Source organism: Solea senegalensis, linkage group LG20, assembly GCF_019176455.1.
Source record: "Solea senegalensis isolate Sse05_10M linkage group LG20, IFAPA_SoseM_1, whole genome shotgun sequence".
In the NCBI taxonomy this organism is placed as follows: Eukaryota; Metazoa; Chordata; class Actinopteri; order Pleuronectiformes; family Soleidae; genus Solea; species Solea senegalensis.
In genome coordinates this window covers 15,496,563-15,509,303 of record NC_058039.1, presented here as the reverse complement: position 1 = coordinate 15,509,303, position 12,741 = coordinate 15,496,563, and the positions used below count along the sequence as shown (strand labels likewise).

Sequence of the window (12,741 nt, the reverse complement as noted above, 5' to 3'; positions counted from 1 at the left end):
AATTGCACCCATTGCACTCTGCTTTAGGGAAATGTATTATTTTTGTGTGGACACAGCTCTGTACGACATTTCTTCTGTTGTGAAAACGTCTGCAGGGAAGAAACCCTCGTCTTGTGTGGTTTCACAACAACACCATACAGACTTTCTTCTCTGCAGGAGTGCAACAATGCTTTGGTTGATGGTGAAAATAATTTACAGTTATTTAAATACAGTGACTTGCGATCACGGGGCTGCACGGTTGGTGTAGTGGTTAGCGCTCTTGCCTTTGCAGCAAGAAGACCCGGGTTCGAGCCCCGGTTGGAACAATGGCCTTTCTGAACTGTCCACGGTGTACCCTGCCTATTGCCCTATGGCAGCTGAGATTGGCACAGCACCCCCCCACGACCCTCTGGTGGAGGATGGATGGACTTGCGATCATGTCACAAAATTTACAAAATGATCCCATGGTGCAATAGACAACGCCACTTGCGTTCGGTGTGAACACAGCCATTGGCTACATAATCAAAAATATTTTTATTTTTGAAGCAACTATATATTTATGAAAAGATATTTATTGGTCGTATATTCAGGGTCTGCCAACAAACCCTCCAAACTGTTACACAATGGAATTCAATCATATCATTAACTCGTCTTACAACTTTATACTTTACCAAAAGTTTTTTCCCCATCACAATTTTATTATGTGACTTTGTACAATAAGAACAGAAAACTGGGACATTACAAAAAAAAATAAAAATGACAGATGCAGTACACAAACGGTGCTAAATGTGATATAAAAGGAAGGTACAGTTTTACTGAGGTGACACCTGTTTAAGCTTCAGCATTCCCGTCCGTCCACCCTCCCGTATATCTAACAAAAGACTTACCGGAAAACAATCTGCTGCGTCCTCTCTGTCTGGGATAAACGCTGAAGACGAAGTGCAGACGTTCGTTTACACTCGGCACGAGTAAAGTCAGGGAGGGAAAAACACTGGCTATGATAGTGGAAGCAAAATGAACACATGATTTCTATAGAAAAGGGAAACATAACACATGGATAAAAAGTAAGGAAAATGTTACAGAGGACTGAAGATAAACACGGCCGATTCACGGTTACTGGATTTATATTACAGGTGATGGAGGTGCATAACATACCTATACATACATACATATGCATGTATATGTACATACACATGTGTATATATATAAACAGTGAGCTGCTGCTGACTGACCTCTTTGGTTTTTATTTGGCATTAAAAAGGTTACAGCACAAAAAAGAGGATAAAAACACTTTCTTAAACTAGTTTTTTTTTTCCTTTCTTGTATGTGAATGTACGTGTTTATAATATAAAGCCCTGACCCAAACAACAGGACAGTAGAAGAATAACAGTTAGTCCAGACAATACTGCCCCCTGGCTTTCACTTGATTATTACACAGTAATATGGTCAAACTGTATTCTGTAATTCATGGAGTTTGATTGGCAGATGTTCTGACAATCGAGCGCAGGCCAAAACAAAAACAATAACAAAAAAACATGACACTGTAACATCAGGTGCGTCATCCAGAGTTATTAAAATATCTTCTTCTTTTTGTTCTTTTCCAAGGTCCTGCAAACAAAAACAAGAGGGAGAATTTTCATCTTAAACGCTGTCAAGTTTTCACCTGCATTTAAAGAAAATATCTATTTTTATCATTTTGATGTATCGTTTGATTTCATACATATATTTTAATTTGTTGCTGTTGATTAATATTTTGGAAATGTAATGTTTGTTCACTATTTGCTTAACTGTTATTCTTAATATTACTTTTCCTCAATATTGTGATTGAATGTGTTGAATGTGAAGAGGGTTTTTTGTGCCGCATAGACATTTAATATGGATCCTGTGTACCTGGATTTATCGATTATTTAATTAAGCATCAGCTATTTTGATAAATAGGTGAACTGGTTGAGGAGTGTTTTTTAAAAAAGGAAAAACAACTTCTCAGATTCTTCTGCTTCTTAAATGTGAATACATGAGGCCTAAATGACGGTCATGTGTGGTGGTGGCGGTGTGCGTTTACCTGAAGGCCTCTAGCTTCTGCTGCTCCAGAATCCTCTGCTGAGCCTCCCAGCCGGACTTCTCCTCCTCGTGTTGGCGGCGTTTCTCTTCCAGTTCCTTGTGCTGAGCCTCCAGGTTCTTTTTCATTTGCTCGTGACGTCTCTGGAGCTGCAGGGCCATAGGAGAAGAACACGGTGAACAAGAGCAACGCAGGACATACCTACAGTGTTTCCTACAGAATTGATTCATTCAGATTCACTGTCACACATAACAGTCGTTACTTTACCTCAACCTCTGAGTCTTTGAGCTTCTGGAGCTTCTCTTTGACCTTCATCTCAAACACTTGCTCCATTTCCTGTTCCATCTTCTTCATCTTGGTCACGTGGTCCCGTCGCTCCTCCTCCATCTGAGCCAGAGGACTCCTGAGGACACAAACCAAGGTCATGCACTCAAATGCGCAGTAGCAGGGATGTGGCGTAGTCACACACTCGGTATGTGACCACCCAAAGTAGATCTTTCTGACTGTAGGGCAATGAAAGATAGAAGAAGCAGGAGCAGGGAGTGAGGAAAGGTCCAGCTTTAAAACCTTCCCTGGAAACAGTCCGTCACTGACAGCTTCCAGCGAGGGTTTGATATCAAAAGTGACAAGGAGAACAGATATCAAAGGAAGCTAAACAAACCCAAACTCTGACACCAGTGTCTTCATACCTGCACAAGCAGCAGCAACCATTCTGGACATCTTCAACCCTTTAATCTGATCTATTAATAACTACATTTTCGCTCCTCTTTTATCTGAGCTGTTCATTCACAGCCAAAAGCTGATAGGAAAGAAAAGTAAGTGACTGCACCATCGTTTCCAAATGTCTCCGTTTCTGTCCGTCGAGAGTAGTGAAAAAAAAGTGCTGAGTAAATCTAGCAGGAAAAACGCCTAATAAGGAGCCACAACTCCACAACTAGGCAGTACTCCCTGTTTGTGAGGTTTGACTAGCCGTGTTTCCACCTGGTGGAACGGTTCGGTATTTAATTTTTTTTGCATTCACATTAAGAAAAGTACCAAAACAAGCAGCCCTTAGGGTACCAGAATAATGGTATGGTACGGTACGGGTGGAACAAGCTGCTGGACTTCCTCCATGGCTGTTTGTTGTCATTCGCTGAACCGAAGGCTTTACTGTTTCAAACCGTACCGTACTGTACCAAAACCGAATTGTACCATGATGGAAACACGGCATAACAGCCCTGACCCTCAGCAAACATGTTCATGAGGTGATGTAGGGGCAGGTTAACAGTGGCAGCAGACAGGAAGGACACAACTGACAGCAGCTTTAATTAGACAGTAGTTATGTAGTAGTAGTAAACGTAGTATTTAGCCGTTAGTTGCACAGCAGCTTCATAATGAGTTCTCATGCAGTGATTAAAAGGAGTAATATGTGTCATAATAAGGTAAGTATGTAGCCAAGCAAACTTATACAACGCATCAAATGTGATGCCTAAAAACATCTTAAACAATTCACTAAGTTCTCATCCTTATCTCATCCTGGTTACATCTCAGTCTTGGTTTGAATCTATATCAAAGTAAATTGATTACAGAATATGAAATATATTATATAATATATTATATAAAATATAAAAACTCAAACCCCAATCACAAGAAGACAAAAAAATCACAATAAACACATTTTACCGAAATGATTGAGTGCTACCAAACAGAATCACTTTTTGTGAAACAATAAATGCATTGTGTTGCAGGTTTAAAGGAGAAAACAAGAAAATGGCCAGAGAGAAGAGTGGAGACACACGGTTTGGAGAGGAGTTACGTAGAAGTGAAATGAACTTACATGCCATCATCCGTCTCAGGTCTAAAAACAAACAAATGCACAGACACTTAACATGCTGTTATGAATCATGCATTAGCTGGTGATTACTGAAGGCTGCAGCTGGTGGATTAGGAGTCAGACGGTTGTTGAATTAGTGCAGTCAGATTAGGCACAAGTGATACGAGTGGCCAGTTAGTTTGTATGTGTGTGTGTGTAGGGTGTGGAGGTAGTTGTTAGTGGTGTGTGGTGTGTTTGGGTTTAAAGATTTGAGCTGATTTAGTGACAGCTTGGCCAGTTTCAACATGTAGGCCACTTGCTGTGACCTTTGCCCTCTGGACTGCAGGTTCCTCCACGGATAACACACGTCAACAAAGAGCTCAGGCGGTCCTGATTAAACCAGGATCCCGCTGGATCAACAACACTGTGCCATCAGTTCACCACAAATGTACACATGAACACAACAGTACCGTGTGCACACAGTGCACTGATCCACTTACTTGGTGAGCTGTCCCTTGTTCTTATTGTTGTCCACACCGTTGTAGGTGACTGCAGCCAGTTTCTTGCTGCGGTAGTTTTCATAGTGAACGTTGTTTGTCACATCCTTCAGGTCCTGCATGTGGGTCCTGGAAAAACCACAGGAAAAAAAGCAGAATAATGGCAAAAGTACATATTTGCTCTCAGGTGAGAGACTAAGCAAACTTTTGTGTTTGATTTTTTTTCTGCTTGAAGGTTTACCTTAATTAAAATACTATAATGGACTATAAAGGACTTCCCAAAACAAAATCACAAAACGACTCATTTGACCATACTGATGGCAGTATCAGTGGATCAACGAAGCCTTTAAGTTGTGATGTATAAATCGCTGATTTTCTCTATGGACTTCGGTGCGTGGTGGTTTACACTGTGATACAACTTCAGTTTCTGCTGTCTACTGGTGACGTAAACATAGCAATTATGTTCTTAAGGTATCAGTAATTAACACTAGTGTAGATTTTATTAGACAAGCCTTATCTGTAGTGGCTAAAAATCTTTTTTTCCTTGTGTTCCCTCATGCACAGTGTCTGTACCTCATATAACCACACTTAAAAAAAGGACATATAGGACAGACAGCAAAACCAAATATATTACCTTTACTATGAATAAAGAAATAAACCCTAATAATCAATGTTATTCATTGATTGTTAGCTTCTGTGTCATTTATGTTGTGTTGTTTCTCACCTGATGAGCATATTCCGGAGGATTGTAAAATCACAGTGCTCTCCGTTCTCCACTGTGAGAAGAGACAACAATGGAGTGAATAGATGGACAGACAGAGAGAGACAGACATAAGACAGGACTCGGAATAAACACTACAGAACTAGAACATGTCCAAGGAAAACGTAACATGTGGCTGCTTAGTGTGCATCAGCTCTAGGATGGTGTATACCGTACATTACAATTGACCATTGTCAAATTATGGTCTTTTATTTATCACCTTGTACCTTTGTGGCATTTCCTAACATGCTAAAAAACATTTATTTCCAATGTTTCTGAAAGGATTTGAATTATTTAACAATTTAATACTAATCTAACTTGACTAGACTCTTTTTTCATCATAATGTGGAAAGGCTGTGTGCACCCAAAATCACCAGCAGGTGGCATCACAAGCTGCTTTTTCCTGTCCACCCCTCAGAGATTTCCCTGCGGTGCAGACTTTGCATAGCTTCTCAGGAACCTTGCCCTCTCTCCCTCTCTCCCTCTCTTTCAGTTTCCCTCCCATCCTCTCTCTCTATATTTATGTTGACATGGAGGCAAAAAAACACCAACATTTTTGGTATTTGAAAAACTTGCTCTGCAAACAAACACATCAGACGCTGGTGAACCAGCAAACCAGTCACACAATATTCAACTGCTCAAGACGACAAAAACAGAACTATATATGATCTTGAATGTTTTCTCTTCACTGCCTCTAAATTGTCTGAGCAACAATTCCTGTCAGGCCACAGTCACACTGCAGCAGAATGTCACGTAATGATTCAAACCATGCCACAATGTGACAGCAGCTTCCTGTGTCAGGTCAAACACGACTCTCATATCCTGTGCTGAGGAGAAAAAATCTCATGGCTTGATGCGTCACTATTCTTTTTTTTGGTACTATCAGAATTTCTTGTGTTTTCTTCACACAGGGTTACATCTTAAAGCCAGCACATTCAAACTGACAGATGTTAAAGACACTCCAAGGACACTGTGTATTCCCACAGTTGTCTGGTGCTCAAACAGTTCTTCTCACAAACGTATACATTTTGTATCATGGAACATGGTACAGCAACGTGAGCATTTTTCTGTTCTGTTGGAGAGTTTAATCATGCAGGCCTGCTCTTTAAAACACCATAGCACCACAAACACCTTTAAGCCATTGGTATACATGTGTGCAAAAATAAATCTGCAAGATGCAGGGCTATAAAGAAACGGTAGAAATTAAAGCTGCAGTCTTTACCTCAACACATTCTGACACATACAACCACAGCGAGAACATGGGGAAAACCTAAGAAAATCTAAAAAAAAGTGAGTGGTTTATATGGTTCCGACTGCAGTTTCCAGTCAGAACAGGCAGTTTAATAGTAACTAATCATTTCTAACTCCTGAGGATACAAGAGCTGTTGGTCTGCTTCTGTCTCGTTTGATAAGTTTGTGTCACTTATGAGGTGAAACTGACCTAAGGATTTCACAGCAGCCGTAAAGTAAAATTGCTGATTCTCTCTATGGATAGATGGAGAGGTTTACAACCTAGTTTCCAGGTGGAAAAAGCTGTCTTACAGTTTGATAAAGCAAGGAACATACTATACTTTAATGAGTGAACCTGGTGAAGTGGCTAACATCTGTTTCTCCCTGTGTGTCCCCTGAGCTGTAATGTTTTCACTGAACATGTATAAAAGAAAATGCCAACAGTGTCAGAACTTCAAAAAAGTGAACTATGATTTTAAAGAGCTCTGTATTCTGACAGCTGTCCCTGATGTGGAGAGTGAGACAGTTGACGTAGGAGAAACTTTTCCAGGATCCAGTCAAGGAGCCAGAAAAGTGGCAAGTCTTCTCCGCTTGTTAGGTTCGACTTTTGACTGACGAATGAATGCTACAGACAGTGGGTTGGATGAAAGTGAGCCAAACAGCTGATATCTCTGACGGGAGGTTTTAAGGGCCAAGACATTTCCCCCGTGGCAAAAAATGTATCGTATTACTTCAAAATGGAAAATAAAGCATTAAAAAATAAGAAAGCTAACCATTAAATTATTTGGTACTCCACTGTTATAGAAGGTGATACAGCCCATACTTCACTATCCACAGACTGTAAAAAAAATGTAAATAAAAATCAGCAACAGCATCTTCTAAATGGTTATGTCTATATCAGACACGAATAAGTGATATCGAGCCATCCCTTATGACTGTGTGTGCACAAGTGTGTCAACTCTATATTGATGTGAGAGCAAAAACAAGAGCACATGGCACTGTTCAATAATCCAATTCAACTGTAGAAACCAGTGCATGTGTGTGTGTGTGTGTGTGAATCCACTTAATTGATGAGTTTAAGTTGACCTTCAGTCTCTCACCTTCAGCCACACCCCATGGGTACTGCCTCCCACGCACTCGCTTTCCATTGACCTCGATGATGGTGTTACTGCCAACGACGGCCAACGGTAAACGATCCTGCAGAGAGGAGGGAGGGGACACATGTTATGACACATGATACAGATGTTGTGTAACTCGCACACAATGGCTAAAAATAGACACTTTGGTTCCCGCGCTTCCACGATATAAATGACACGACACTAGATTACAGAATGCGTGTGAGGAAAAGAACACACCTTAATTTTTTTGACCAGCCTCATCTCCTCCTCGTCATCTGTCTCTGGGAACTCGTAGATTTTGATTTTGTGCTCTTGGATTTCTTTCATGATCTACACACAAATACACAGCACAGCACAGCGGAAACAGAGGGTAAGAGACAGGGTGAAATGGAAAATCCTCTCATGAGTGATAATGGGTAGTGAAGTGAGCTGCATGTGGAATAAACAGGTGTGTAAACATCAGTAGTTGCACTGGCGGTTAATGCACACCCGCAAGCAGTAAAGCGTGTTCATCCAGTGATGCATGTGTAAAGTATAGGTTTGCAAATGTTGTGCTTTTTCCTTAGCCATTAGCCGAATGAGTTCATTAACAAGAGCCATTTTCCAGTTTAAATTTTAATGATTGTACATTAACGGCGCATAAGTGATGTGAGCCTAATAAACCAATGAAGCTGCAACTTGAAAAAGCCGTATGTTTGACTCTGCTGTTATGTCAGGCTGCAGAAAATGTTTCTCTCTCTAAAAGACACAGATATTACGTGGCTAACCTGGGGAAACGTGGTGCGTTAATAACAGCATAGCTGATCAAAAAGTGGTAAAAAAAAGACTGTGTCGGAGTGAAATCATACAACGTCACTCATCTAAAATCGTGACAACAGATAGAAGAAAGACAAAAATAAATTCATCATTGACGTCATCAGAAATGATCAAAGTAGGGCAGCAAGATTATTAATCGATTCTTAAAATTAACATTCAACTGTTTCTGTAAACAGTTTGAGTGTTTTTTCAATAATTTAAGCTTTCGGTATTTTTCAGCATCTTACATGTGAATATTTTCTGGTTTGTTTGCTCCACATAACAATCATTAAAACTGATTATTTTGGGATTGTGGACAAAAACAAGACATTTGAGATCATCATCATCATCATTTCCAGGTTTGGTAAAGAACATTTTCTGATATTTTACAGACCAATCAAGTACTGAATTAATTAAGAATCAACAGATTAAACAATGGGTTAGTTGCAGCCCTAATTCAAAGAGAAAACTTAAAATTATACACTGCAATTAGGCCACATAGCACAGGAAAGATGGAACACAAGTGTTGGTAGAACAGGCGGGATTATCTGCTATACAGCCAACACGATAAAACTCTGTCATTTAATCATGTGGACACAGAAACAGTAAAGAAAAGCATTGAAAAATTCACACTGACCTGTTTCTTGAACTGTTGACACTCCTCTGGGGTCATTGTGTCTGCTTTGGCGATTAGAGGGATGATGTTTACTTTTTCGTGTAACCGTTTCATGAATTCAATATCGAGGGGCTTCAGTCTGAGGAAGGAACATTTTCAGTTAGTTAGTGAGTCTTCCTGCGGTTAAGAACATTTACACATACAGATTTAAACATGTGGGAGACTAAAGGATGCAGTTCACTGTGTAAATGAGGTTTGAATGCGGAGGCTGATGCAACAGCGATACTACATTTGCATTACATGTAGTGTAGTGAACATACTGAAGTGAAAATCAAGAATTTTAAATAAAGATGCAAGCTCCCACTTGTGGCACTTCAAACTAAATCACTAGGATTGTATACACATAGAGCTGAAGCGATTACTCGATTAATTGATTTAACAATCACTAAATTAATCGATGAATTGGTTTGAAGCTTTTTTCATGATTAAAACAGGACTTCTGACTGTTTTAGCTTCTTAAATGTGAATATTTTCTTTATTTCTTTAGTCCATATAACAAAGAAATCATTAAAACCATTCATTTTGGTTTGTGGACAAAACAAGACATTTGAGATCATCATCATTTCCAGGTTTGACAAACAATGATCTGATTTTTTAACGATTTCTGGCATTTTATGGACCAAACGATTACTCGATTAATCCAGAAATTGATCGTCAGATTTTGCTCCAACTGTAGGAGCAAAATGTAAAGTTTTAGGAATAAAGAAGATGATAAAAACAGACACATAAAAAAAAAACAACCGACATTTTGACAAGCAAAACAATCTAGCTATTTTCGCTATTAACAGAAGTAAGAACAATGCAGTGAACAGGAAGATTTGAATTCCAAATGACACACAGAACCTCAACAAACATAAATCACATCCTAACAAGGAGGATTCATTTCAGTGACTGCAGAGATAATCAAAAACACTCCAAGTCGGAATGTTCCAACTCTTCCACTATTGAAGCTCTTTAATGTCGTCTGGTTCGAGTGAAGACTTTTTACAATACAATACATGTTTTGCATTTCGGCTTAATTTTATGGTGCAAACCCATTTCTCACGTTGAGTTCTTTGTTTTCCTTGCAATCGTCCTCCAACTGCAAACAGTCGATTTGATATTATATTGACATTTAAAGGGTTAATTGAAAAGTGTCTGTGGTTGGTCATGCACTATATGCATGTCTGGTTTCAAAAGAGCATGAGAGGGTTGTTCTTGGCCGTTTCCACACTCATGATAGTTGATTTAATGACTGTAATATCAACCAGCATTGGCTCCACGTGTGAAATCAGAGCCGTGGACAAATGTTTGGGTTGGGGGGGGGTGTCAGGAGGCCAACATCCACTCCAGAACTGCTCCTCTCACATACATAAAAACTGAAAGGACAAAGATAAAAACAGTACGTGGCAGAACTGAGGGGGAATAGTGAGAAACAGCTGACGTCCCAACACACGCAACGTGACGCTTCGATGGAGAGACGGTGCATTTATCATACAGAGCGCTGAGCGGAAAACATTTTCTGTTATTCATTGTCTGACAGTAAATCACGTGAAACACCGAAGTGATGAATCATTTTATTTTCTCATTATTTAAATGTATGCACAGGATTTCACGAGGCATCTGTCGTGATTTAATGATGTTCTCCAAAGGCTGCACTGACGCAAGCGACTGAAAACACATTCGACTGTGTTTCGGAGGTCGAGAACCTACTGAGCTTTGCCTCTTACCAAACACTAGTTGCACTTACAAACTGTTAATAATAATTTCATTCATACAGCACCTTCAAACAAACAATAAAGTTTTCATTTAAAAAGAGAGAAAGTTGTTAAGGTGTCAATGATAGTCTAATTTAACACAAACACACCAACACAGCACCAGATGCAGATGCTGCAAATGAATGGAAATGTGGTGTTTTTTTCATTTGCCAGATGAACCAACAAGGCTGTGGTCAGATTCTGCACAATCACTCACTGTCGGCCAAACAAGCCCAACAGCTGTCGACTGCAATAGCATCTTTTGTTGTCGGCAGCTCGGTGTGGCATAGTGTGCCACTGCCAACACAACCAAGCCAAACTGAGTGTGTGCTATTGTATTTGTTAACTCTTTTAGAACCTTTTTTTCCTGACTTTATAGTACCAAACCTGGTCCTAATGAGGTAGAACCTCCTTTCTGTGTAACTGGTTAAGTTTAGGGTTAGGCATTAACTAGTTATGATGAAGGTTAAGCATAATGCTTTGGTTAGGCTGTCCAAATGAATGAAATTCAATGCAGTGCCCTAAGAAAAAACCTCTGTGCAAACCTGGGTGTCTTTTTCTTCCCGATTTTCCCACTCGTTAGATTTCAATTGTCTTGTACAATTGTCTTGACAATGAAGACATTCTATTTATTAACCTTTGTCATATTTATTATATACTAGTTTCTGTTCAAACTTGATACTAATAGTATTCATTTTCATTTATTTCTATGGAAATTACTTAAAATTACAGAGACACCAAACTTTAAACTAATTGCACATTAAAATGCAATGATTTTCCAGTGTAATGGATGTGAAAATAGTGTTGTTTACTTTGTCACGCACGCTAAGATTTACAGCTCTGCTGCTTATTTACCATGTGAGTTCACAGTGTGGTAAAGGGGGAAACCTCTTCAGAAGACAGCTTATGGTAGAAACCATCTAAAATTACTGAGTGATCCTTGGTGTGGCTGCTATGTAACCCCAGCCTTCATGACAGAGTGACTGTAGCACACGTCTTAATAACGGCCCTGAAGCACTCTGAAGCTGTGAAAGCAAGTTTCAATGCCTATCTACCCCATAAGTACCAGACGCCATTTGTTTTATGGTGACATCCACAAGAAAAATGTGTGTGCAGGCAAGTGTTCCAGCTCTGTATCAGACGTCATGTGCTTCTATAATGTGACCATTAATGAACAGTGGGGCTGTGTAATTGTTTGCTTAGCACAACTAACAAGAAAAAAAGGCATTAGATAAAAGGTCTCCCTTTCTGCTCCTCCAGACTACAATTTAGCCCCAAATCTCTTTTGCCAACCTCCATTTTAAGGACTCAAAGATGCAGATGTAGTGCATATGCTTACAGTTGCCAGTGTATACCTGGTAGCACAGTGTTTCTCGAAGTTTGGATGTGAAAACATCTAAAAATAGGAGTTTTTTTGCTGCATGATCCCTTTTACATAAGCCCCGTTCTGAATGCACTGTAGTTTGACATTCTCCAGAGACTGACTGGAGGGGCAGTTCTATATGCGAGAACACAAATTCCCCCGAAAAAGGTGCTCCAGATGTTCCCGAGAACTTTTCCTGCCAGCTTCCTTGTATTATTTACAGATAACATACAAGTAAGCTTTTGTAAGAACACAGCAAGCGAAGCTCCTGCTAACAAGACCCAGGCACCATCCAGAGATTCTGCTGCAGATGTCTGACCCAGACAATGACCCAGTGCACTCATCATTTAATAGTCACTTCAAAAAAAACATTAAAACAGGATCCTGCAGTACCTACCCATGTCCAGAAGGAGCAATAAAGTAGAGGCAGGAGTGCACTCTGTTGTCCGGCATCAGCCGTCTGTTGACCCGTGACTCTGCGTTGAGGTAATCCTCAAACTTACTGTCGATGTGATCGATGACCGGCTGCCAGCTGTGGAACACACGTTACTCGGATCGGTTTCAGGTACAAAAGATGCAGTAACTTGCATTATTAAACTGTGACAAGACCAGTTACTGACCAGTTACTGTTGTCAACAGCGTCTCCAAAGCCGGGGGTGTCGACGATGGTGAGCAGGAGATGGACGCCCCCCTCCTTCACCACAACCTTTGACTGTTCCACCTGCAAGGATCAAAA

The 12,741-nt window shown here is 40.0% G+C and overlaps 1 protein-coding gene across 2 annotated transcripts in view; it reads right to left on the bottom strand.

The window, feature by feature from the left end:
* Positions 1-531: 531 nt before the first annotated feature.
* LOC122786471 (septin-7) overlaps positions 532-12,741 on the bottom strand; it is a 32,213-nt gene continuing 20,003 nt past the window's right edge. Inside the window, exons 5-15 of one of the 2 annotated variants that reach the window (XM_044052807.1) lie at positions 12,626-12,726; positions 12,403-12,537; positions 8,868-8,985; positions 7,673-7,765; positions 7,418-7,514; positions 5,052-5,103; positions 4,331-4,456; positions 3,855-3,875; positions 2,306-2,441; positions 2,042-2,187; positions 532-1,587 (exon numbers count right to left, since the gene is read on the bottom strand). In XM_044052807.1, coding sequence (XP_043908742.1) covers positions 1,551-1,587; positions 2,042-2,187; positions 2,306-2,441; positions 3,855-3,875; positions 4,331-4,456; positions 5,052-5,103; positions 7,418-7,514; positions 7,673-7,765; positions 8,868-8,985; positions 12,403-12,537; positions 12,626-12,726 — 1,062 coding nt within the window. In that variant the 3' untranslated portion in view covers positions 532-1,550. The remainder of the gene's footprint in view (positions 1,588-2,041; positions 2,188-2,305; positions 2,442-3,854; positions 3,876-4,330; positions 4,457-5,051; positions 5,104-7,417; positions 7,515-7,672; positions 7,766-8,867; positions 8,986-12,402; positions 12,538-12,625; positions 12,727-12,741) is intronic. The other variant, XM_044052808.1, reaches the window with a different exon arrangement.